The following is a 23,649-nucleotide window of genomic DNA, read 5'->3' as shown; positions in this document are numbered from 1 at the left end:
CGACAAAATCTGTACAATTAGCAGATAAAATCAAAGTCCTTTCAATTATAGCAAAATTATAAAACTAAAGAACTACAAACTGAATCCTTTGAAGAGATGACAAGTGTAGTTGATATAAGCCAGTGCACTCTAAAAAATAGTAATAAATACAAAATAATAAAAGAACAGGTACCGGTAGGTAAAGAATATTAAAATTTCTCTACCAACCGGATCAACCAATCTTCAAAAAAACTATTATTTCCTCTATAATCTAATTGTTGCTGTGAAACGGACACCTCAAGAGGCTCTTGCAATCTTTGCAGACACAGACTTCCCTAGGAGACATCACATCACACCCGAGGGTCCCCTGTTCAGCGGGAAGTAATTAAAATGATAACAAATGCAATTACCCCTAGATGTTCGATTGCAGAAAGTGTTTAGAAGGAATGTTACCTGGATTTACTCAGTACGATACCTTCTCTGAAATTCAACTTTATGTATTGCTTCACCACGCGATGGGTTACGACTGTATAAATATATATAGTACAGGGTGTAGAAACGTCTTCAGAGGGAAAAGCAAAATATGGTTCTGATATAAAAATGGGGCTATGATGGATACCAGCAGACACAGTATAAACAAAAATTTTGAAACATTACCAAAAGCAATGCTAATATCAAACAGAGCTCACTTGTTTCTTTAGCACTAGTTGTAATTATTAATGGTAAAGGAGACAAAATTACAAATTATTATTACTTCCTCTGTTAGATTTTTTCTATCCATACTAGTACGCCTTAAAGTATATATAAATTTTTGCTGCCGGGTGTTGAAGTTTACCTCTCAAGCAATCCAACCAATTGTTCAGTTTTCAGAGAAGCAGCTGTAACCCGCAATAAGCCCTCGCATGAGACATTGCGACCCCTTTTTAGACTAAGTATTTTGGCGACCCTCCAAAGTTTCAAATCTGTCTAAACTCTAAAACAATAACTAAAATCCACACAAATGGTTAAGGTTTATCCTTAGAAATACAAGTAACTAGTAAAATACACATGAATTTTTGTCTCTTGGATTATTTTATACTTTTGGATAGGTATAACAAATTTTGGATAGGTATAAAAAAGGAATACCCAGAAGTGTTCACAACAGCATTAAAAACTTTGATGCCATTTTCTACATCTTACAACTGTGAACAAATATTCTCCATAATGACGAATTTAAAAGCAAAATCAAGAAATTGTTTGTCACTGGAAAATGACATTATTTTGTGTATTACAAAGCTCATTCCAGACATTAAAAAACTGGTTAATTCCGAGCAAGCTCATGTATCTCACTAACTAATAGAACACAAAAACCAACTTTTTTGTGTATTAAAAGCTTTATGTGTACTCTTATTTTTAATAAAAACACAGCAATAAATTAATTTTCTTAAACTTTTCTTCCACATCTTAAAACACCCATGGAATATTCCACGACCCCCCTGGGAGTTTCGACCCACAGCTTGAGAACCCCTGCCCTAGAAGCAGTAAATGTGATGATCCCAAACCGCAAGCACACAGTAATAAATACTAGATGAGCAAACGTTTACTTGCAATAAGTGTGTCGAAGATAAGCACCATAATAGTTTTCTAAGAAATATCTTTTTTCTTCAAATAAACACCTTATTTTCATCGAGTGGCAAGTTTCAATGCTTTATATGACAAAAAATTGCGTAAAGTAATTTTGTCCGGTTTTTTGTCGCAAATACTCCTATGTGTGGCATTATAAATCCTATTCTTTCAAATTTTCATCAAAAGTCATATTACGTTCAGGAGACTGGCTGGTCATGTTACCGTAAGCTTTGAATAGATGAGATTACAGTTGTAAAATAGTTGGAAAAGCATAAACAATACACAAATACGCTCTGAAGAAACATTTAACTCATTTGAAATGATTGTTATTTTGAAAAGGAACAAAAATCTCAACATAGCAATAGCCCAGTAAATGAACCCAGTCAATCCTTTGAGTTTCGATGCGCTAAGAATAAATTCCTTACAAAACCAAACAAAAAAAAACCCTTATTTTCCCTACATTTTCGGATTTAAAAAAATGAAGTAATAGTAATCACATAATATGAATTCTTGTCACAGGAGGGTCAGCGGACCCTTTGACCCTCCCCTGAATCTGCCCCTGGTGAGGGTATGCTCAAATGGAAGTTTTTCGAAACTGAAGGCCAAAACATGATTATGGGAAAGTCTTATTCAACGGGAGTGCTCTTTAAAAATTTGTTGAAAAGTTTTTAAATTAAAGTTCAAGAATTGTTTTAAAGAGGTGCATTAATTAATATTTAAAAATTCGTGTATTAAGCTATATTCATAGATAATTATGTTAAATTATAATTGATTAAAATTAACGAAGTAATATTTTAATTTATAATACTCATGAACATTTGACTATTGTTATTATCATTTCGCATCATTATTTTGATTCAAAAAAAAATCCCTTAAGCTATCTGGGATGTATGATATGAGCACACTACCGCTAGCGCTACGAATTCGTAGAAAGGATTATTGAAAGTGCTAAGCATAAACTTCATGAAAAGTTTTACCCCCCCCCCCTCCCAAATTAACTAGCTAGTACGCTCTCATACTTTGTACATCTATCTGTGCCCCGCCCTCCTCCCTGCTGCGCAATTCTACCAAGTTTTATTTTGAAGTTGATTTCTCAAGTCTTAATGTTATCCTTGCAGATACTTGGAAAGCATTAAACATTTGTTTTCTTTAAATTTCTTTTGTTATTATTTTATTATAATTAGAGTACTTCATAAATTATTTCCTGCAAGTCAAATAAAAGCTTATGTCAAAAAAAAAGTTTAATCATTGAATTTACACTTTTTTAAAAAAATTACAAACGTAAAAACGCAAAAGAAATACAAAAAGAAATCAAAGCAGATTTCATAAGTATTAATAAAATACTATAACTAACACAACCTGTAATTCGGAGAAAGAAATAAAGTTGCACCTAAAAAATATTCACTTGAGTAATAAATGTCTCCATGTATTTTCCTAAATTTTACATTAAAGCATGCCTCAGAAATATCCGACTCGAGTTTCCTCTTCTTTCTAATAAATTTATCCATCGGAGCTGGCAATGTAACGACAACAGATTTAAAAATTGAATACGTGTATAACACTAACTCGCACAAGAAACAATGGATGGCTGAGCAACTCCAAATGCAGAAAATGCAATTTATACCTTTTTAAGCTACCAAAATAACCTTCTGAATGGAATAAATATAATTGCTCTTGCCTGTGCATTAAGCTTAAATGTTTTTTGATGGACACTCTTTATGGTTTGAGTTGTTGTTTTGAGGGGGCGAAAAAGTCGCTGCAGGATTGTCGGTCGGTCATTAGGACCACCCTAGCAAGACAGTATCGGTTCAAAGTATTGGTTTCTCAGAGCAATAGGACCACCATCCCCACGCTACTAATGTGAAGGACTTTTTCCAGGAACCTTGTGTCTTGCTGGAGGATACCTTGATTGTATCGAATGGGTGTGTGAACATTTCCGTTTTTGTTTGGTCCGTTTAATTGGAGCCATACGTGGCTGTAAAAATCCTTTGAGAAGTGCAGGTGCATAAAATGGGGACCAAAAAATATCCTTTTGATTGATTTGGGAGAGAGCAGGATATGCAAATCAGTGTCTCGTTTTCAAAGATGTTTTACAGCTAATGATGATAACTTTAGTTCCTTTATTTTTCTTCATTTCTTCAAATTTGTAGTCATTTAATATTGACAAAATAAGAAAAATTACATTTATTATTTTCCATTTTCTGTCATTAGAAATATTAAGGGAAAAAACTTTTCCTCTTTTTCGATAAGAAAAATTTTGGGTGGAGGCTGGGGGGGGGGGGGCTTCGCCCTCCCTCTGGATACAGCCCTGAATGTTAAGGAAAGGAGTTCTTTGGAGGCCTCACCCAAAACCTTTCGAAATTCAAATCCTTAAAACAAAATTTAAGACAATCATTAATGATGTTGAAGCGAGAGTGAGAATTGTTCCCCTAGAACATTTTCGAGATTAGCTCCTAAAACACAGTTTTCAGATGATCATTGGTAGTGTTAGCAGGCAGAGACATTCGGAGACTGTCATTTGGAAATTTTCCAAAATTGAAATTCTAGAAGAGAATTATAGATTATTTCCGACAATGATAATAGGCATTTTGGAAGCTCCTTACAGAAATCTTCAGAAGTCCCCCCCCCCCCTTCCTAAAAAAATCACAAGTCCAAAAATTGACCATCTTTAGGCAGGGAGGTTCAGGGACCTGTGGAACTTTTAGAAATGTAAGTCCTAAAATTGAAATTTTAGACGATCTTCAATGATGGGATGGGGGCGTTTCTCGAATATTTGAGAGTGCTCTCCTGGAAACTTTTTAAAATTTAAATCCCAATTATGTTCGGAATTTTAGGCCATCTTTGATGACGGTTGGCGATAGGATGGGGTTAGGGAATTCTTCGACGGAATTTTTTCAAAATCGAAATGAAAAAAACACGCATCCCGGCTACCTTTAGCGGTCAAAAATGAAGGGATAAGGTTCGGGGACTTGCCTCCCTTCCTCTTTCTTCGCTCCTTTTATATATTTGTCAGAATTATTATTGATAAAATTTTGTGGAAAACGCTCCCCCAGTTTTCCTTTTCTATACTCAACCCATTTGCGTGCTTTGGTTTTTCAAAGAGGAAATTTTAAGTTACCAGTCAGATATTTTTATTTGTTTAAAATACAAGCGTTTGCGACCCCCCCCCCCCCAAAAAAAAAAAAGACAACTTTTAAGATTTTTTACGCATTATTCAATTTTTGTACTCTAAAAATATTTTTTGCTTTCATTTATTTAAGTAGGATTCATTAAGACATTTTGCAATTTAGATATAATACAATTGTCATCGATTGTATTATATCCAAATTGAAATTGAAATCGCCAAATAATTGAAATCGCCGATAGAGGGCGCTAGTGTTGCTGGGGTGATATTTTGCTGCTCCTGAGATAAGTGATTTTTTACTGTAATTGTTTATTTTACTGCTTTAATTTCAGTATTTTTATTGTATTTTATCATATAATTAAGTATTTTTCTGCTTTTAAGTCTTATTTTTGATTTACTTGCTTTCTTAAAGTGTTTTTCTATTCTTTGTAGCTAAGCCTAAAATGTGCTGATTTCGTGTTGTTAAGCCTAAGTGCTCTGTTAAGTGTGTAACTTGTTTATTTTAATTTACTGCTTGTCTTAGGATTTTGTAATTTTTGTGCCTTTTACTTCCAATGCTTTCTAATTTTAATAATTAGTTTTATTTCTTCAATTTTGCATTTTTGTATTGATCTTTAAGTGTATCATTTTGAGCTAGAATGGGGGTTATATGCATAATGAAGGAGGTTAAAAGTGGTAAAGGGGACGAGTGGATTTCTTGTGACCTATGTCAGATGTTCTGCTTGTTTAAGGGGAAGGATGAGTCTGAGAAGGATTTCATTTGCACTAACTGTGTTGAACTCTCAGAAATCAGTGAGGATGCTTACTTTGGAGGGTGAGTTAGCATTAGGCTGTGGGAGTGTAGATGGGGTAAACACTCCAGAGGGAAAGGGGGAAGTTAGTAAAAAGGAGGTGGGCATCAGCTGTGTGTTAGATAGTGGGAATATTCCAGAGGTAAAGGAGGAAGTTAGTAAAAAAGAGATGGGCATTAGCTGTGTGTTAGATAGTGGGAATATTCCAGAGGTAAAGGTCAAAGTTATTGCTGAGGCAACAGACTGGGAAACAAAGGGTATAATTTTGGGAGATTCAATGGTGCATGAGGTGGGAAACTCAATAGGCAGAGTTAGACGTAAGGTGGCTAGATGTTGTTTGTCAGGGGCTCGGGTGAGAGATGTAAATAGGGTTGCTGAAAAGAGGGGGGTATTTAATAAAGAGGATGTAATTACTTTGTGGGTGGGAACTAACGATGTAGGCCATAGTAACAACAATGAGTTTACTAAGGAATGAAATTCTCTGTTGGACAAAGCAACCAACTGTTCGGCAAATGTCCAAGTGGTTGGTTTGCTTCCCAGATATGGAGTGCATAGGAGTTGGTTAAACCAACGGGCTAGGTGTCTAAACCTGGTACTCAAGGTAATTTGCGTTAAGCGTAGTATCAGGTTTATTGATGTGTGGAGTAAATGTAAACGCGATTGGATTGCTAGGGATGGCCTGCATCTGAGCTCTACGGGGGTCAAAATGGTTAGTGGTTTGGTTTTAGAGGATTCAGAATCAAAAAGTAAGTTGGAATGGGGGGCATGCTTTAAGGGGCAGAATTCAAATGGGTACTAACTATTGGGATTTTTGTAGAAACGAAAATAGGGTGGCTAATAAGAGAAAAGTTTTTAACAGTTGGGATTCAAATAATCGCGCAGCATTAAATAAAGGTAAGTTGGGCTTACTTAAGGTTTTTTATACAAATGCTCATAGTATTAGGAACAAGATGGAAGAATTGCAGAGCATAACAATAGACGAGAGGTTGGATATTATTGGAGTTACCGAGACATGGGCTACCGAAAGTGATGATGATTTATTATCTATTGCTGAGTATAATTTGTTTAGACAAGATAGAGTAGGTAAAAGAGGTGGTGGGGTTTTATTTTTTGCCAGAGACACTTTAACTTGCAATGAATTGGTAATTAATGATAAACCTAATGAGATTGATATGATTTTGTTGGAGTTGGTGAGCAATAAGGGCAATAAACTACGTTTAGGGAACATTTATAGGCCACCCAACTTAAGCCAGGGTCAAGATGAACAGATGTTTAGTATTATTAGTGACATTTCAAGCAAGGGGTCAGTCATTATAATGGGAGATTTTACTTTTCCAGGAATTGATTGGAATAATTTTTACCATAGTAATAGCAGAGAAGAGGAATTTTTGAAAGTAATTGGTGACTTTTTTAGATCAAATTGTAACTCAGGGTACTCGACAGGACGTGATTTTGGATCTAGTTTTCTGTGATATGGAAGGTTCAGTTCAGGGTTTATGTGTAGGGGACAACATTGGAGACAGTGACCACAACAGTATTAGGTTTGGGATTAAATTTGATACACACAAAGTAGAGAATTTTAGGTTTGTGCCCAATTTCAGAAATACTGATTTTGTGGCACTTAGGCAGAGTTTGAAAGCAGTTTTTTCTTCTGGATTGGACAATAGCGATGTGAATCTTCAGTGGGAAGAGTTTAAGGAAAAAGCTAGCGAAAACGGTTGGGGATCATGTTTCTTTTAGGAGAGAGGGTGTCAACACTAAAATTTGGCCATTGTGGTTCTCCAGGGAAATTAAAGACGCTCTAAATTACAATCAAGATGCTTTTCATAGGTTTAGAGAAACTAGTCACAGTGCAGATAGGCTCCAATATTGTAAGGCAAGGCATAAATTTAAGTATTTGGTACGAATTCAGAAAAGAGAGTTGGAGCAAAGACTGACAGATAACATAAACAGAAATCCCAAGAGGTGTTTTGCATACGCTAATTTGGGGAAAGTTCGAAATAGTCATATTGGGCCACTGGTTGATGAGCACGGAATTTTAATTCAGGACGATAGTGATATTGCTAATGGTCTTAATAACTTTTTTCGAGTGTTTTTAATGATAACTGTATCTCAACAGTTGACACCAACAAGACACAAGCTATAGTACAGCTTGAGGACTTTGTATTTTCCAGGGATGACGTTTTACTTCATTTGAAAAAAATTAAAGAGACTAAGCCTCCGGGACCTGATAATATTTATCCAAAAATTTTAGTTGAATGTGCGGAGGAATTAGCAGATGTAATCGTAAATATTTTCAATGCTTCTTATAACTCGGGGACAGTGCCAGAAGACTGGAAGCTGGCTAACATTACACCGCTCTTCAAGAAAGGGTCTAAAGGGAGTGCGGGAAATTATAGACCTGTGAGTCTAACTTCGGTGGTTTGCAAAATTTTTGAAACATTGATAAAAATTAAGATAGTAAATTTTCTAGAGACTAATAATCTATTGACTAGTTTACAGTACGGTTTCAGGAAAGATAAATCTTGTGCAACTAATTTATTACATTTCTATGATAAAGTTACCATGGCTTTGGACAATAAGAAGCCTGTAGATGTTGTTTACATTGATTTTCAAAAAACTTTCGATAAGGTACTGCATGTTGCTCTACTTAGCAAATTAGCTGATATAGGAATAGGAGGGAAAACTTTCATTTGGGTAAAAAACTGGCTGACCGGAAGGAAACAAAGGGTAATTGTAAGGGGAAATTATTCTAATTGGAGTGAGATTTTAAGTGGGGTTCCTCAAGGATCAGTGTTAGGGCCTGTTTTGTTCATTGTTTTTATGAACGATATTCACAAAAATATTTCTGGGAACATGAATTGTTTTGCTGATGATGTCAAAGTTATGGGGACTGTAGAAAATGAAGAACAAGCAAAACAGCTGCAAGAGGATCTAGATCATATTACGGAGTGGGCTGATAAATGGGGTATGGCTGTTAATGTTGGGAAATGTCAAGTGCTACATTTAGGGCATAGAAATAAGTGTACAAGTTATTATTTGCAAGGTTCAGTCATTAGTCAGGCAGACAAAGTTACTGATCTGGGGGTCTTAATAAGTCAGGATTTAAAGTTTAGCCAACAGTGCAGCATTGCTGGTTACAAGGCCAATAAGATGCTTGGGTTTATCAATAGATCAATTTCAAACAAATCTAAAGAAGTTCTTCTGCCCTTATATAGAAGTTTGGTATGACCTCCTTTGGAGTATGCTGTTCAGTTTTTGTCTCCTTATCTTAAGAAAGACATCAATGTATTGGAAAGGGTTCAAAGGCAAGCTACAAGGCTAATATATGGACTTTCTCACTTAGACTATGATTCCAGGCTTAGAAGGCTAAAAATGTACAGTCTTGAGCAAAGAAGAGACCGAGGGGACATGATTCAGTTGTTTAAATTTATTAAAATGAAAGATGTTACGGGGCTGAAGTTTAGCACTGAAAACAGGACAAGGGGTCATTGTTTTAAGCTATTTAAATCTCAGGCTAACATGGATGTTAGGAAAAATTATTATTTTTCCAGGGTAGTGGAACCTTGGAACAGTTTACCGGAAGAGGTGGTAATGAGCAAGGGAGTAGATAGTTTTAAGAGGGCCAATGATCTTCACTTGGGATTGTAAATTGACTAGGACCAGTCTAGCTGGGCCCAGAGCCTGTTGCTGGTCGTCACTTTTGTATTTGTTATTTTAAGGTCTTGATTTTTAATAATTTATTTCTATTTTACTGTTGTAAATTCAAGAAGTTCAAAATTATACTGCCACTTTATTTATTAGGATTGGCTTGCAGTTGATTTAATGAATTTGCGTGTAATTGGCGTCGATTATCGAACATGTCTCACCCACTGGAACTGCAAATATCCTCAAATCAAGGAGAGGTATGGATCATCTTTCATATTTTTTTTTTCAGATGAAGGGATTTCTTAACTAGATTTTTCCAAACTTTGAACACTTTATTTCTGTTTTAAATTTGATGCAAACTCTTTTTCCCATGCTTAATTACTTTATATCATTTACTAAACTTTATGATTTCTGATTAGGTTTTATAGCCTGGACAAGTTAAAAGTGACTGTTATTCATTGTTAATTATATTGCATCAAAGTACATGTATGAAAGTACTTTTTAACTTTTTTTAATCTTCATGTGCCATAAATAGAATAAATATTTTTAAATACTGTCACCCTTTCATCTTTAAATGAGATATGCTTATACTTTTTCGACTTTTTTAAACCGATGATATTTGACATGCTTCACCGTGAAATTCTTTTCTAGACTATGTGTTTGAAAAGCAGCTTGCATTTGAGAATACACATACCATTGATACTTTAAAATGTTTAGTATGATAAAATACTTCAGCTTGATTTCAGTCTGCATTTAATTTTCAAGATGAAAAGTTACTTAGATTTAGGAGGGAAAAAATACTTACATGAAGGAAACAGTGTTAATCAATTGATGCCCAATCCTTTTATTTCTAAAATAGTATACAATATAATGTTTTAATAAAAGCATGTGAGGTGTTATCTCAAAATAAAATTTTTATACTCTAAGGTGCTTCAGAGAAATTTTTGATTTTTCGCAATTCGCGATTAGGAAGTTTCAAAGATAGCCAATCTTCTTCCATCACCATGTGTATTTTAAATTCTTATTCCCCCTATTTCTGGTCTTGCTGAATTAAAGCTGCCATGTCAGATGAACTCCCAAAATTATCTATAGAGTTGCGTATGCCCAAATTGTTGATGACAATAACTCTCTCAAGGCAATGGTACCTCCTCTTTTCATAGTATTGTCTATATGCCTAACAATGACATACTTTTCCTCTGAAGGAATGAAAAGAAATAATAATGCAGCTTTACTTTTGTATTAATTGTTTTTAAGAGAAATGTAGGTAAGCTAGTTGTAAGGACAGAGTTGATCCTAGAGAACAACCCTGTCTTTAGGTCAGAGCAGACACTTGAAACAAACCTAGTGTAACACAAGCAATATTTTGATCTCTTTTCTGGCAGCATAAAATATCCTACTGGCAGAGGCGGTACAGAGCTCCTGTTAAAACATGTTCAACTAGATGATAATAAACTGCAACAGTGTAATCAGAATTCACGGGGGGGGGGGGGGGGGGGGGTCATAACAATCCTTGCAAGTATAAAAACTACTACCTGTATTCCAATTGAGAGTATGTTAAAACCAAGAGTTCTGAAGGAGTTTTTTCCCTAAAACTCTTTCCTTGCTGCACCCCTTATGGACAATCATGAATAATAAGAGACACTGGTTTATATTATCCTGTAGTGATGAAAATGATGTTAATGCCAACATTATTGGAACATTTCTTTTTCTAGCATAAATATTTTTGAAAATTTTTTATTGGTTTTTTGTCTTCACCAAGGCCCAACTATGATTTTGGGAAACACTGGGCAGGACATTTACTAGGTGCCCCCCTCCCCCCACTTATTCAAAAAGCGAAGCAACAAAATATTTTGATATTTGTGTATTAACACAGCCATGCTAAATTTGGCAGTTTATTATTTTACAATTATATCCATTATAAAAAGTAGAAGTGTGATACAGGGTAGGGCGCAGGAACTTCCTTTTTTGAATTTGGTGCACAAAAAGTGTGGAGCATCACAGAGTGGTGGGGAAAGGCTCAACGTGAAGATCTGAATGGGAAGTATTGTTACATCATGCTTTCAGTTGCCATCATGCTTTGGTCGAGACAGCATCCCGCTTTTACTGTAGAGGCGTAATTTTCATCCACCGGCTCATTCAGAATGGGGACTTAAACTGGCCTGCATGCTCGCCTGATTTTGCTCCCCTGTGACTGTTTCTTGTGGAGTTATCTGAAGTCGCGGGTTTATAGCAATCATCCACGAACCCTGGAGGACCTGAAGAATTGCATCCGAGCCGAAACAGCCCATATACCAGTCGACATGCTCCAAAGAGTTGAACAAAACTTCCGAGTTCGACTGAATCAGTGTCAGTGCAACACTTACAAGATATTGTTTTCAAAACAGTGTAAAGCATAATCTCCCATTATGTGCGACAGGAAAAAGATAATAATAAAGAATTTTTAGAAATGCAAAATTTTTTATTTCATTTTCAAAAAAGGAAGTTCCCGTGCCCCACCCTGTAGTATATGATAATTACACATATTATAAGATGTGGTCAAACTTTGCCCATTGCAGTAAGTTGTAAATATCAAAATTATCTATGATATAACTATGTAAATATCAACTAAACTTGGAGTGATTTTGTGATTAAAATTTTAGGGTTTTTTTTTTTTTTTTTTCAGACTTAATATTTACTTCTTGCTATAGTGCAATATGAAAATTGCCAATTTTAATTGCAAAATAACATTTTGCCTGAAGATATAGTGCCCCCAAATGTTGGTGCCCTGGGCCAGTAGCCTATGTGCCTATGCACAGAGGTCCTTTGATGCTCAAGAATTCACATAGGCGTATTTTCGTCTTCTTATGTTTTTTTTTTTTTTTTTTTTTTTTTTTTTTTTTTTTTTGCCAAAATTAGGGATTTTTTGGCAGAAAATCTGTGAAATGGGTTAGTTAGGCCTATTATTAACAATGATAACATTTTTTGAACTAAAAAAAAGCCTGAGACATCTGAATTTAAATTTTGAGGCATGAAATTGCTCTTTTCTACACATTGATGGGAAGTTTTACACTATTTTTTTCTTTTATTTAAGCCTGATTGTTGAATTTGCGCCACTTAACACAACTCTTATTTTTGAGGGGCAATGCAGCTAGTAAATGCTTAACTTAAAGGATATATTCACAAAACAAAGAATGAATGACATAAATTTTTATTTGTTTCTGAATTAAATAGGTATGTCAAGCTTATAAACTATCACGAACTTCTAACACTTACTTATGTGGTTTAAAACTATTTGGAACGTTTAACATAATCTGTAGAATTTATTAACTTCTCTTCTCAAAAACCAAAAAGTATCAAAAAATGTTAATGCAATTTAAGGTTAAAAGAATATTGTACTTTTGAACTTCAAGTATGTAAATTGTGAATACTTAGTTTAAATTACTCTTATGATTCGAAATAAACAATTCTTACTTATTTATTTATTTATTATTATTATTACTTTTTAACGCTCATTGAGTCTTGGTTTTAGTGTCAACACACAATAATTTTAGTAGAATTAAGTAAAGTACTTTTTTCCGTAAAAATTGCATGCAAAAATGGTTTTATAATGAAAACCATTCAGGAGCATTACGTGTGTGACATCTTTCAAAAAGCCCCATTAAAAATTTTCTGCCGAATGTTTGAAGATGAAAGTCCAGTTACAGGTGTTATACATCAAGTTAATTTATGATATGAGATATTTTTCTTCTAGTCCCTCAATTTGACCTAGGAGGAAAACTTTTGTTTCTCTTGTGTTATGTGTGTGACCAATAAAAAATGACCTGCGTATTTTGGGCGGTTAAAAACTTATGAAAAGTCTTAATTAAAAAACATTGAGACATTATTATAGTAAAGCATCTGTCTTCCTGATATTTGGTAGTTTTTCCTAAAAAATGGATGATTAAGTTAAAAAAATGGATCTTTCATTTATTTCACTAACAATACGTTTTTTTTTACCTCGTCTAAATGCTATCAAATCAGTCAAAAATCTGGTATAAAAATATTTTCAACTCAAAATTGATGCTGGAATTGAAAAGTGTCGATATTTTTTTTTTTTTTTTGTCAAAATATAAGGTTTGTTTGTATATTATATGGAGAAAAAAATTTTTGGTGGGTCAGGACCACTTTTTGTGGAATTGCCCTTTAGAGCTAAATGTCTGGAGGCATAATTTTAGATGTTTTCATGTTTTTGTCTCATAACCATTGAAATAAAGGATGTAGTGCAATGTCAAATGAGTACGGTACATGAGACAAACCGATGAAAATCATTAGATTTTTTTTTTTTTGTAAGTTCATATTGATGAGTGTGGTTTTGCATAATTCTGTTTTAGATCCACACCTTTTCTGTTGACAAAGGCTGTAAAATATTCCAACATTTAATATTTGTTACTTACATTGGGTTCATACACTTTTGGAAAACGTGGAAAGCCTGGAATAGTTGGAAAAAAGGATATCCTTCAAAAAATCATGGAAAGTCAAGGAAATTCTCTTTTTTTTCTGCTAATCAGAGGAAATCAATATTGGTCGCAATATTTTAATACCAATAAACTCTACAGAAAACGTATATCATTTAGAAAATAAATTTTATTAAGAAGGACTTGTCACATGATTCTTCCTATGAAAATGAACCTTTTAATCTCCATGTTTTACAACTCGTAACATGTGTGAAAGATTTTCCACATGTTAGCTACTGTTTAATTACTTATCCAGACTTTTTATGCATTTTAAAACCCAACTATGTGCTGCTTTCTTATTCTCTGCTTTAAACACAGCTTTGCATCATTCATAAGTTTCTCTGAATTAAAATGTATTGTGCAACACCTTTTTCAATTTTCTAGATTTACATTTCACATCTCATTTGTTTAAAGTTTTAGCACAAATAAAATAATTAGTTCAAATTTCTTTAAAAAGTTATCATTCAAAAGCCTTTCTTCTTAAAAAAGCTGAATATTCCTGTTACAGTTGAAGTGCAAGAAGCAAATGTAATAGGCTTGTCCATCAGAATTTTAATACTTCAATACATAAATAATCATCAAAAGTTTTAAGTATTACTTGTATCAAATCAAGCATTTGTAGCATGCCTTAAAAAGACTTTATATTCGTTTGAAAGTGTTTCTCCCAGACCTAAAAAGGGGCAATATAGCTTTCAGATGAAAGAGTACTTTAATTGAATTAACTTTTTCATAGAAGTTTTGAAATGGAAAATGTTCTCTTTTTTTTAACTTTATGAAATTTTATGAAAGATCCATACAAAATCCAAGCAGTTTTCAATAATAACACTGGTAAACACAAGGTTTCTGTTCCTCAATAAGTAAGTGGTCACTTTTATATTTTAGGGGGTGTTGAAAAAGAATATGACAATAAAATATTCCACCACATACATATTTTTGAAAAATCCAAAATCTTTAAAATCTCAATTTAATGTCATTTATCCAACTCATGTACAATATTTTTGTCATTTACCATTTTATATAAATAGTTACAAAGCTTAAAACAAATATAAAACACAAAAAATATATATTGTAGAAGAATAAAAGATTTTTTAAGAAAAAATAATTATATTTGTAAAAACAATTCTTAAATTTCATACTGGAATGCCTTAACTACGGATACTCTCTTATAAGCCCTATGACAAGCTTCTCAAATAAGATTCCAGCTGTAATAACAAGCATATTAGGAGTGAATGGTCCTTGATATTGTGCTTCAATTGCAGAAATATTCTTGTGTAAGCGCTTCCCATTCTCGTTGCTCACAGCTCCCATACTTTCAAAAGAAAAATTTAAGTGAGATGCCAAAAAAAAAAATCAATGACATTGAGCATCCTAATTTTCTGTAACTTTTTAACAAGTCTTTAAATTCCTTTTTCATATTTAGGACTTCTATTACTTCCTAAGAATTGTGTTACAGCATTGTAAAAATCAAGACATGCTGTTTTTCCTAAAGCACTTAAAATTAGCTTCAAAATTTTGGTCCATTATAAGCTTTCTGATTTATGGGTCAATGAAAATACCCTCCTTGTGAGTGATAGGAGCTGTTCCTGCAAATATTGAAATCTACACCCTTTTTTATCCATTGCTTTGACAAAATTCACAACAAACAATTTTTAACAATTTATTTCTTTTTTGATGTAATGTTCATGTTTTTCCCTGCTGTCCCACTTGCACAGAAAATAGCATTATTTTGTAGACCAATGAGAATGGCAATTACTTTAAAATGCTCCAATTATGATGTGAGTAGTCGATTTCATGCAGCAGTATCTTCATGTTTTCGTAATATTCTTTCAATATCCAAAAAGAAAGGCTATGGGAATCGATGACATAGCATTTCCACGTGTCAAAAGACAATTTCCCATACTGTGATCTTGTGTGAAACCGAAATGATATGGATGCCTAGCACCATCAGTTCAAGGTCGCAAACTTAAGACTTTTCAAAGTGAATTCCACTTCTTCGCTCTTGTTGCATACTCTATTGCTATGATGAGTAAAAAAATATGTCTATGGATCAAATGCAACTAAAAGAAAAAGTTAGTAAACTTATAACTGCTATAAGGTAGCCTACATAATCCAAAACATATAAATAAAATTTCTTAAAAATGGAAGGCGATAGAAAATTTTTGCTATCATATTCTTTTTCAGCACCTTGATATCTATAAGAAACACCCAAGTACATTGAGGAACAGAAAATTTGTTAATATTTGTTTTTCAGTGTTATTATTCTTAATAAAATATATGAGTTGTCATCTTTAGGACAAAATGTTCAATTTTCATGCAATGTTCTAATACAGTAAGTACCTTCTTGTAGCTCTCAGTTGCAGTAGAAAGTCAATGTTCCTAATTCTTGATTAACCACTTTGACTTTTTTCTTTCTTTGTTTAGTTTTTGACTGAACATTGGTATTTCCTTTGAAACTTCTTCAAGCTTTTCTTAAAGAAAAAAAATGATGATTTTTTTTTTTTAACTGTTAGGAATTATGATATTTTTTGCCTCCAGCAAAAGTTCTTAGAATGGAGAATAGCTTTTAGTATTTTTTGTTTTGAGTGTGTAAATACATTTTCTTTCTTTCAGAGACGGTATAGAAGCTAAAGCTAAGGAGTTAAGTAGAAAGTTATTGCTTGCGAATGTTGGGGAAAGACCCATTGTCTGGGTTACACATTCAATGGGTGGTAAGAATTTACTTATTTTGCTGTTATTAATCTTGTATCTTTACCACATTTTTGTTTACTTTTTTCTTTATACACACCTAAACTAAACTCGTTCGCACAACATGCCATAGTGCCAAGGTCTGGTTAGACGCTGAACCCAACGCTCCGCCCCAGTTTTTAATTGTGCTTGTTACTCATTTTATTGATCCACTGAAGAGATAAAAGACTAGACCCTGCCCTACCCAGGAATTATCTGTAACTATTACCTGTTAACTTTTAAATCTATTGCCTTATGTTACTTATTAACAATTAAGTTTAACCTATGGGATTAAGGTTAATTTGTGTAGTCTTCTTACTATAAACAAAGCCATGTTTAAATCTGTTGAATTTCTGTAGCAAGAACCTTTCAGGTGATTTATGAGATGTTACCGTGTTCTGTACTGCTCTGTTCCTTCAAAAAAGAGTGAAATGATGGGACACCCTTCATTTTTACTTCTCAATTATGAGTATTCTTTGTTCTGCTTCAACTGTTAATTCATAATGACCGTAAGTAAGACATTGAAAACCACATTTTGTAAGCTTGCATATTCTACACCTTTCAATTCTTAATTTAATAATGACTGCTCTGGGACCTCTCGGATTGCAACACCTTGCTAAGACTTTCTCCATGTCCCTAACCTCTTATAATCCTCCCATGTTTAGAGTTTTAACTTGATACTATTACATTATTTTGTTTACTTTTTCTTTTTACATAAGAATTTACTAGTTTACATAAATAACAATTAAGTTTTATTTGAAGTGTAATAAAATGTGAGCTTATGCATTTTTCTGCTATAGGACTCCTTGTGAAACAAATATTATTAGAAGCAAACTCAAGCAAAGGAAAAGACAACTTACTATCTAAGAATACTGTTGGAGTTATATTTTACAGTGTGCCTCATAAAGGGAGTGGAATTGCATCGTGGTTTCATTTTGCTCCTCGTATATTTTTGCCATCCATTGATATATTACAGCTTCAGAAAGGTATTTTCATATAATTCCTGTTGAAAATTGTGTTACATCATTTACAGTGTCTATTGTGAATTTAAGTCAAAGTCGGACTGATTTTTGGATAAAGGCATTAGAAGCGTTTAAATTTCAAGAGTTGGAGCTGTAACACAATTGTCCCTTCATTATCTCTTTGACTCCACAGCCCTGGTTACAATTACTATTAAGTCTGATTCAAAATGTGTGCTGTTGTATAAGTTAAGTTTGCTTGATAAGTTAAGTGTGCTGTTGTTAAGTCTCTGTTCTTTCTTCAAATATTAAGGAATTTTTGATTACATAGATTTAATTTTTTCCATTCAACGTATTAATGATATTTTTCTGTTTCATTTTTCCTACAAATAACTGGATAAATCTCGGAAAATTTCCCGTAAAATTGCTGATTTTTTAACTATGTTTCATGTGTAGAAATTTTTGCTTTGTAAGTGTTAAAAATTACTAATACCATATTATCCGCCGGTACTAAAATCGGCTTGAAAGGAAAAAATTCTTAGACTCCTCAGATAATATGTTGCAAAAAAATTAAGTTTTTATTTAGCAACTAAATTAAAAATGTGAAGATGTAATACCTTTTAAGGTAAAATCAAAATTAATGTAAATAAGGATTTTTTCCTGAAATCATGATTTTAGCATGCTAATTACTTAAAGACAAAGAGTCAAGACAAAGGAGCAAATGATCTAATCTTGTGCAAATTAAGCCCTTCTTTGTGTAGTTGTTTATTTAACACAGTCTGAATCGCATGACACAAACATTCAAGCTATGTAAAATAAACAACCTACAGGCAGCGAAACGGTCTCTATTGATAAATCCTGCTGTAAATATTGAGGTTTAATGCATATGGGTTGAGAAGAAATGTAAAAGCACAGATAATCCGCACCTCATTAATTTGACTCTTTTTAAACAGACTATAAAATGTGGTACTGTTCCTGTTATTTTGTTCATCAAAATCTATATTTTGCCTGTGTATTTATCAGGGATGAAAATCTTCCGCGGATCTGCGATTGTCCGCTTTTTGTAATTTGTCTTTTTTCCCACGGTTTTTAGGGTTTGATAGACAGCATATATCAGTCATGTAATCGGCAAGACGACGTGAAGCGATATAGGGAGATATGAGAATTGTCAGCTAAACGATAAGGCGATATCGTCACAATGCCGCATAAATGATATAGAAAGATATCAGGGAAACAATAACAGTACGGCATCGTTTACGTTGTGGTCACAATGTTGTTTATGATATTTCTTATCAATACCATACCCAGTGCCCGATTTGACATCATTTTTATTGTAATCCCATAATGTAGCGATATATAGGGCTCCCAAATGGTCCGCTTTTCCGGCCAAAGTCCGTTTTTATGGGTAAAGTCCGGTTTCGACACCTTTTAAACATTTTGGTCCGTTTAGTCCGCTTTTATATTGTTTTTACTTAAAAATCAGATTTTAAAAGTTTTTATTGCATTAAAAGATAGTGTGTGCTGATGCTTGTTGCGCCCAAACACGCGGCCGTGGCGCTTTGTTTCTATTTAACTTGTCTTTCCTGTATTATTTCTATTTTGCTTCAGATTAACGTCATTATACTCCTCCTTCAACCGCTGCAGCATGGAAATCTAGCAAATGGAGAGGTTTGGGAAAGGAGTTATGACGTCTTCGTATGCCCTTAAAAACCCTGGAAAAGTGCTTGAAAAAAATTTCCATTTTTAAGTGCTTGAAAACCTTGAAAAATAATGGGAAAATTTTTTTTTGGTACTTAAAATCGGTAGAAAATTATTGAATAGTGCTTAAATATTTTTCAAGAACATTTCATCAGTGCAATTTTCTGAGCTTGAGTTCTATACACAGCATCGCGAAAACTAGCTTCCTGTGTTTGTGGGTTCAATCTTTCTGCATCTTGTTAATATTGTGATGTTTTTAACAATCAGAAGTTATTCTAACATACATTACCTTTTATTAGTTTATTTTATTTAATTTCAATAAATAATAAAGTACTTTTTTTCGAAACCATGGAAACATCAAACTTACTCGGACTTCGCCGAAAATTGCATGTTGACTTTGAGATTTCAATCCCTTTGCATCTTGTAAATATTTTGCTATTTTTTGCAATCCAAAGTTAGTTTAGCAAATGCCGCATTAGATTAGCTTATCTTATGTTTCATTTTAATAAATAATTAAACTTTCTTATTTTTGGAACTGTGATAACATTGCACTTACTTGGACTTTGCGGAAAATTGCTTGTCGTATTTGAGATTTCAATTCCTTTGCATCTTGTAAATATTTTGACATTTTTGGCAATTGGAGGTTATTTTGACATACACCATCTTTAATTCATTTTATGTTTAATTTTAAAAGATAATAAATTTTCTTGTTTTTGGAACCGCGGCAACATTGCACTTACTCAGACTTTGCGGAAAATTTACTTTTGGTGTTTGAGATTTTAGTCTTTTCGCATCTTGTGAATAATTTGATATTTTTGGCAATTGGAAGTTATTTCGACGCATGCCACCTTAGATTAACTTATTTTTTGTTTAATATTAATAGATAATAAACTTTCTTCTTTTTGGAACATGGCAGCATTGCACTTACTCGAACTTCGTAAAATATTGCTTCATGTGTTTGACATTTCAATCTTTTTGCATCTAGTAAATGTTTCAATATTTTGGACAATCGAATTTTATTTTCACATCTGCTATCTTAGACTACCATATTTTATGTTTAATTTTAGTAAATAATAAATAAATACATTTTTAGAAAACATGCCAACAGTGATCGTATTTTGCGAAAATTTGATTCTCATGTTCAAGATTTCAATCCTTTTGCATCTTGGAATTATTTTAATATTTTTGGAATCTGGAAGCTACTTTGACATGTGCTACCTCAGATTATATTATCTATTTTTATTTTTAAGAAACTAAAAACTAAATTACTTTTGTATTTCTTTGTATCCTTATTTGTTATTGAAAATACTCATAATGAGTATTCTCAATTTGAAAATATAGCTCTATGAATCTGAACTTGCGCATTTATTGATTACATTACGTTATTCAGTAAATCACTGAAACAGCATTTGCGTATTTTTGGATGTGGCGACTTCAATAAAATATTTTTTTTCTCAGTAATTTTTAAATATACTTGACGACAGTTACTATACCTTGGTGGCAGAACAACTAATACATACATATCAAGAAGTGATTTGGATACTTATCATACTAATAAGTGTTTTGCAAACTTTTAGTATTTTTGAGCTTATGCAGTAGCGTAGCCAGAAATTACCTCCTGGGTTGGGTGTTTTTTCATAAACTCTTATATGTATGTAAACTACCATATTAGAGTTGGAAATATGTGTAAAAAACAAGGGCTCTGGGAGGGGGGTATGCCCTCATGGCCTCTGAACTATATCTTCTTGTCTTGCAGTACCTTATATCAAAATGAATTCTGTTTAAACTGGTTACGTGAATTTTTTTGTAAATGACTATGTGCTAAGATGTTTACTTTAAAAACTGTATCTAAAAGGTCTTAACTAGGTATGCACTGATTCATCGGTCACTTAATTGATTATTTATAATTAGCTGGTTTTCAGTAGTTAATTAGTAGAAAATTTACTTTTTAGTTAAAATTACTCTGTAAGATCGTTAGTTACATGCTTTCTGGTCAATCACCCCCCCCCCCCCGCCCGCCATCCAAATGTTCATAAATAATGTAATTTAACAAATAAAAAGTTCAGTTGTGCAGAAGATGATAAGGAATTGTATCATTAAAAATCATTATTATGATTAATTAACGAATTATCTTCATGGATTTAGCAGCAGGCAGCTAATTTGCCTTTTGGTACTTCCCAGGGTTTCACTATGAATGGTCCTCCCAAGGTCCTCATTTTAATCCTAACTCTTCTTTAGTCCCCTTTCTGATTGAAAGTGGTCCTCTTTTACCCTTTTCTATGGCTAAAATGTGTTGAGAGCCCTGGATATAGTATTGGTAATTTTTACAATATTGTCTTACAACATGTTCTACCAGGTATATTTGCAAAAATTTTAGAGACTCTGCCAAATTATATAAAAAAGGACAAAATAAAAATTAGACTCTAAAAAAGGAAAAAAGGAAAGAATTACAATTAAAAAAGAAAAAGTGGCTTGCAAAAAATGCTGCAAAACGCCAAAGACGTCAACACCTGCTTAAACATTTTAAGAAATGTACTGATGCTAATTATATTAACTAGAGATAAATCAAATGTTCTACTGATACTATAAATGAGAGAATTTTAGAATTAAATGATTTAAATCCTACTGGAAAAAAATCTGACAGTGATGTCTACTTCAATGAAATTGCTCAGAGCTGAATCTTTTCAGTAAATGTTTAAGTAACATAATGTCATTTTGTAAATATGGGTTTATAGCATTTAGTTTATAGCCGTCACAATAAAAAATAAAGTAATTTCGCCTAATTTGTGGACTGGCAAATTGAAATTGGTGAATGGAATTGATATATCTGTTAAGATCCTAAATAAATGCAAGCTTGTTTTATTCATGAATATATAGCACTTCTACTCAAGTTTAAAAAAATGTCTATAAATATTTAAAAGACAGCTTTGTATCAGTATAGATAATTTTGCATAATATTTAAAAAAAAGATATACATACAAATTTTAACCCTCGCAATATTTTTCCTTTTTTGACTTTGGGCTATTTTCATCCCTGATTTATATTTAGTGTGGATTATAATTTATCTGATCAAACTTAAACAGACATGTATAAAACCTGTTCTGTTTGACATAAAGGTCATACTTTGTCAACTGTATCAACTTTTGAAATTACTCCAACCTAATTATCACCAATCATGAGGAGATTATGCACATAGCTTCCAGTATGAATGAAATTAAGTTTGATAAAATTTCAGCCCATAAATTTAAAAACTAAAGCAGTAAGGAGAACTGTAATTTTTGATCAAAAATGTCATGACTGCCACAGGGAACAAGTTGCTATGTTTAGACCTGCCTCAATAGCCAAATAATAAAAGCCCTAACTTAAAATTTCTCTGCCATCACACATTTTGTGCTTAGTAGACCTATGGATTAGAGGTGAATTTTTCCTTTGAATAAATTCATCTTCTTGAAATGCCTATCTGATGTGACTATTTTATGTCTTTTGTTAGCCTTTTTGTCGTTTATCAGTTTCACTTACTATTTTTAAATGTTACTTATTAGGTTTCTCTTCTTTCTTTCTGTTTCAGAAACTCCATCACTCTTAAGTCTTCATGAAAATTTTAAAAGATTTGTTCTTCAGAATAATGTAGCTATATTAAGCTTTGGTGAAACAAAAAAGTCTTCATGGGGATTGAGTTCTGCTCAGTTAGTAACTCTAGATTCATCAGGTAACATTTATGGCAAAATTAATCTTAGCATTATGATTTAGTTTTCTTCTAGATTGGAAAAATCCATATAATTTAATGAAATACTTTAGAACTATGATGCTCAACCATTGACATTTCTTTTGATGCTTGTATCTCCTCATCTCTTACAGCTTCATATACATGAAAGATGTTAAAGACCATTTTTATTTGCTCTTTGCTATTGACCTTTGACTTTACAAAAGTTATCAAATGTCACTCTTGTAATCAAAGATGGGATTAGTAGATCTTAACACAGTGGCATAAATATATTTGAATTGCACTCATAGCTGCTAATTTTACATTTTGTTGTTAAAATATCTCACAAACTAAGTTATACTGCTGTAACTTAAGAGCCAGTTTTTATAAGAGTCAGGCAGGTCAGATAAATGCCATTTTTTGATTTCGCTAAAAATTATACAGTGGTTTCTTTGAATGATTTTAGAAGACTCATATTTTTTTCTTTGCTTCCAAAAAAAATTTTTGTGACCCACAAAAATTCTGTAAGTTGGTCCCAACTTAGGGTTTTTCTCAAATCGACATTTTTCAATATTCAATTATCTCTGCGCATTGAGCATCAGCAAAAGTAATCTTTGTGATCACAACATGATATTTAGTGCCTCAAATGAAATATATCGTGAATTTTATGGCTGACCTTCAGTGGACCCTGGCAGGGGTGTCTAAACTGTGCGGAAGAAAGTGAAAATGTGTCATGTTTGAGGCATCCTGGTTCCATGCACTGAGGTTCAACCATAGTTTTTGCTGGCAATTTGTGTAGTGATATATATAATCTATTATATAGGCTCATATAATGCATGGTTAACGCTCACTGCTGCAAAAAATAGCAGTTTTGTTATCAAAATATCATAAAAAGTGTACTTTTTATGGGCATTTATCTCTCTTCACTGAGAGTCGGTATAAAACT

At 33.0% G+C, this 23,649-nt stretch overlaps 1 protein-coding gene across 1 annotated transcript in view; it reads left to right on the top strand.

Moving 5' to 3' along the window:
• The window catches only part of LOC129218449 (protein SERAC1-like), a 140,111-nt gene that overhangs the window by 109,332 nt on the left and 7,130 nt on the right, over positions 1 to 23,649 (top strand). The window contains exons 10-13 of the mRNA XM_054852724.1: positions 9,304 to 9,404; positions 16,230 to 16,327; positions 17,144 to 17,329; positions 22,569 to 22,709. Of these exons, the coding sequence (XP_054708699.1) occupies positions 9,304 to 9,404; positions 16,230 to 16,327; positions 17,144 to 17,329; positions 22,569 to 22,709 (526 nt within the window). The remainder of the gene's footprint in view (positions 1 to 9,303; positions 9,405 to 16,229; positions 16,328 to 17,143; positions 17,330 to 22,568; positions 22,710 to 23,649) is intronic.

Source organism: Uloborus diversus, chromosome 3, assembly GCF_026930045.1.
Source record: "Uloborus diversus isolate 005 chromosome 3, Udiv.v.3.1, whole genome shotgun sequence".
NCBI lineage: Eukaryota > Metazoa > Arthropoda > Arachnida > Araneae > Uloboridae > Uloborus > Uloborus diversus.
This window is presented reverse-complemented; position numbering and strand designations above follow the sequence as displayed.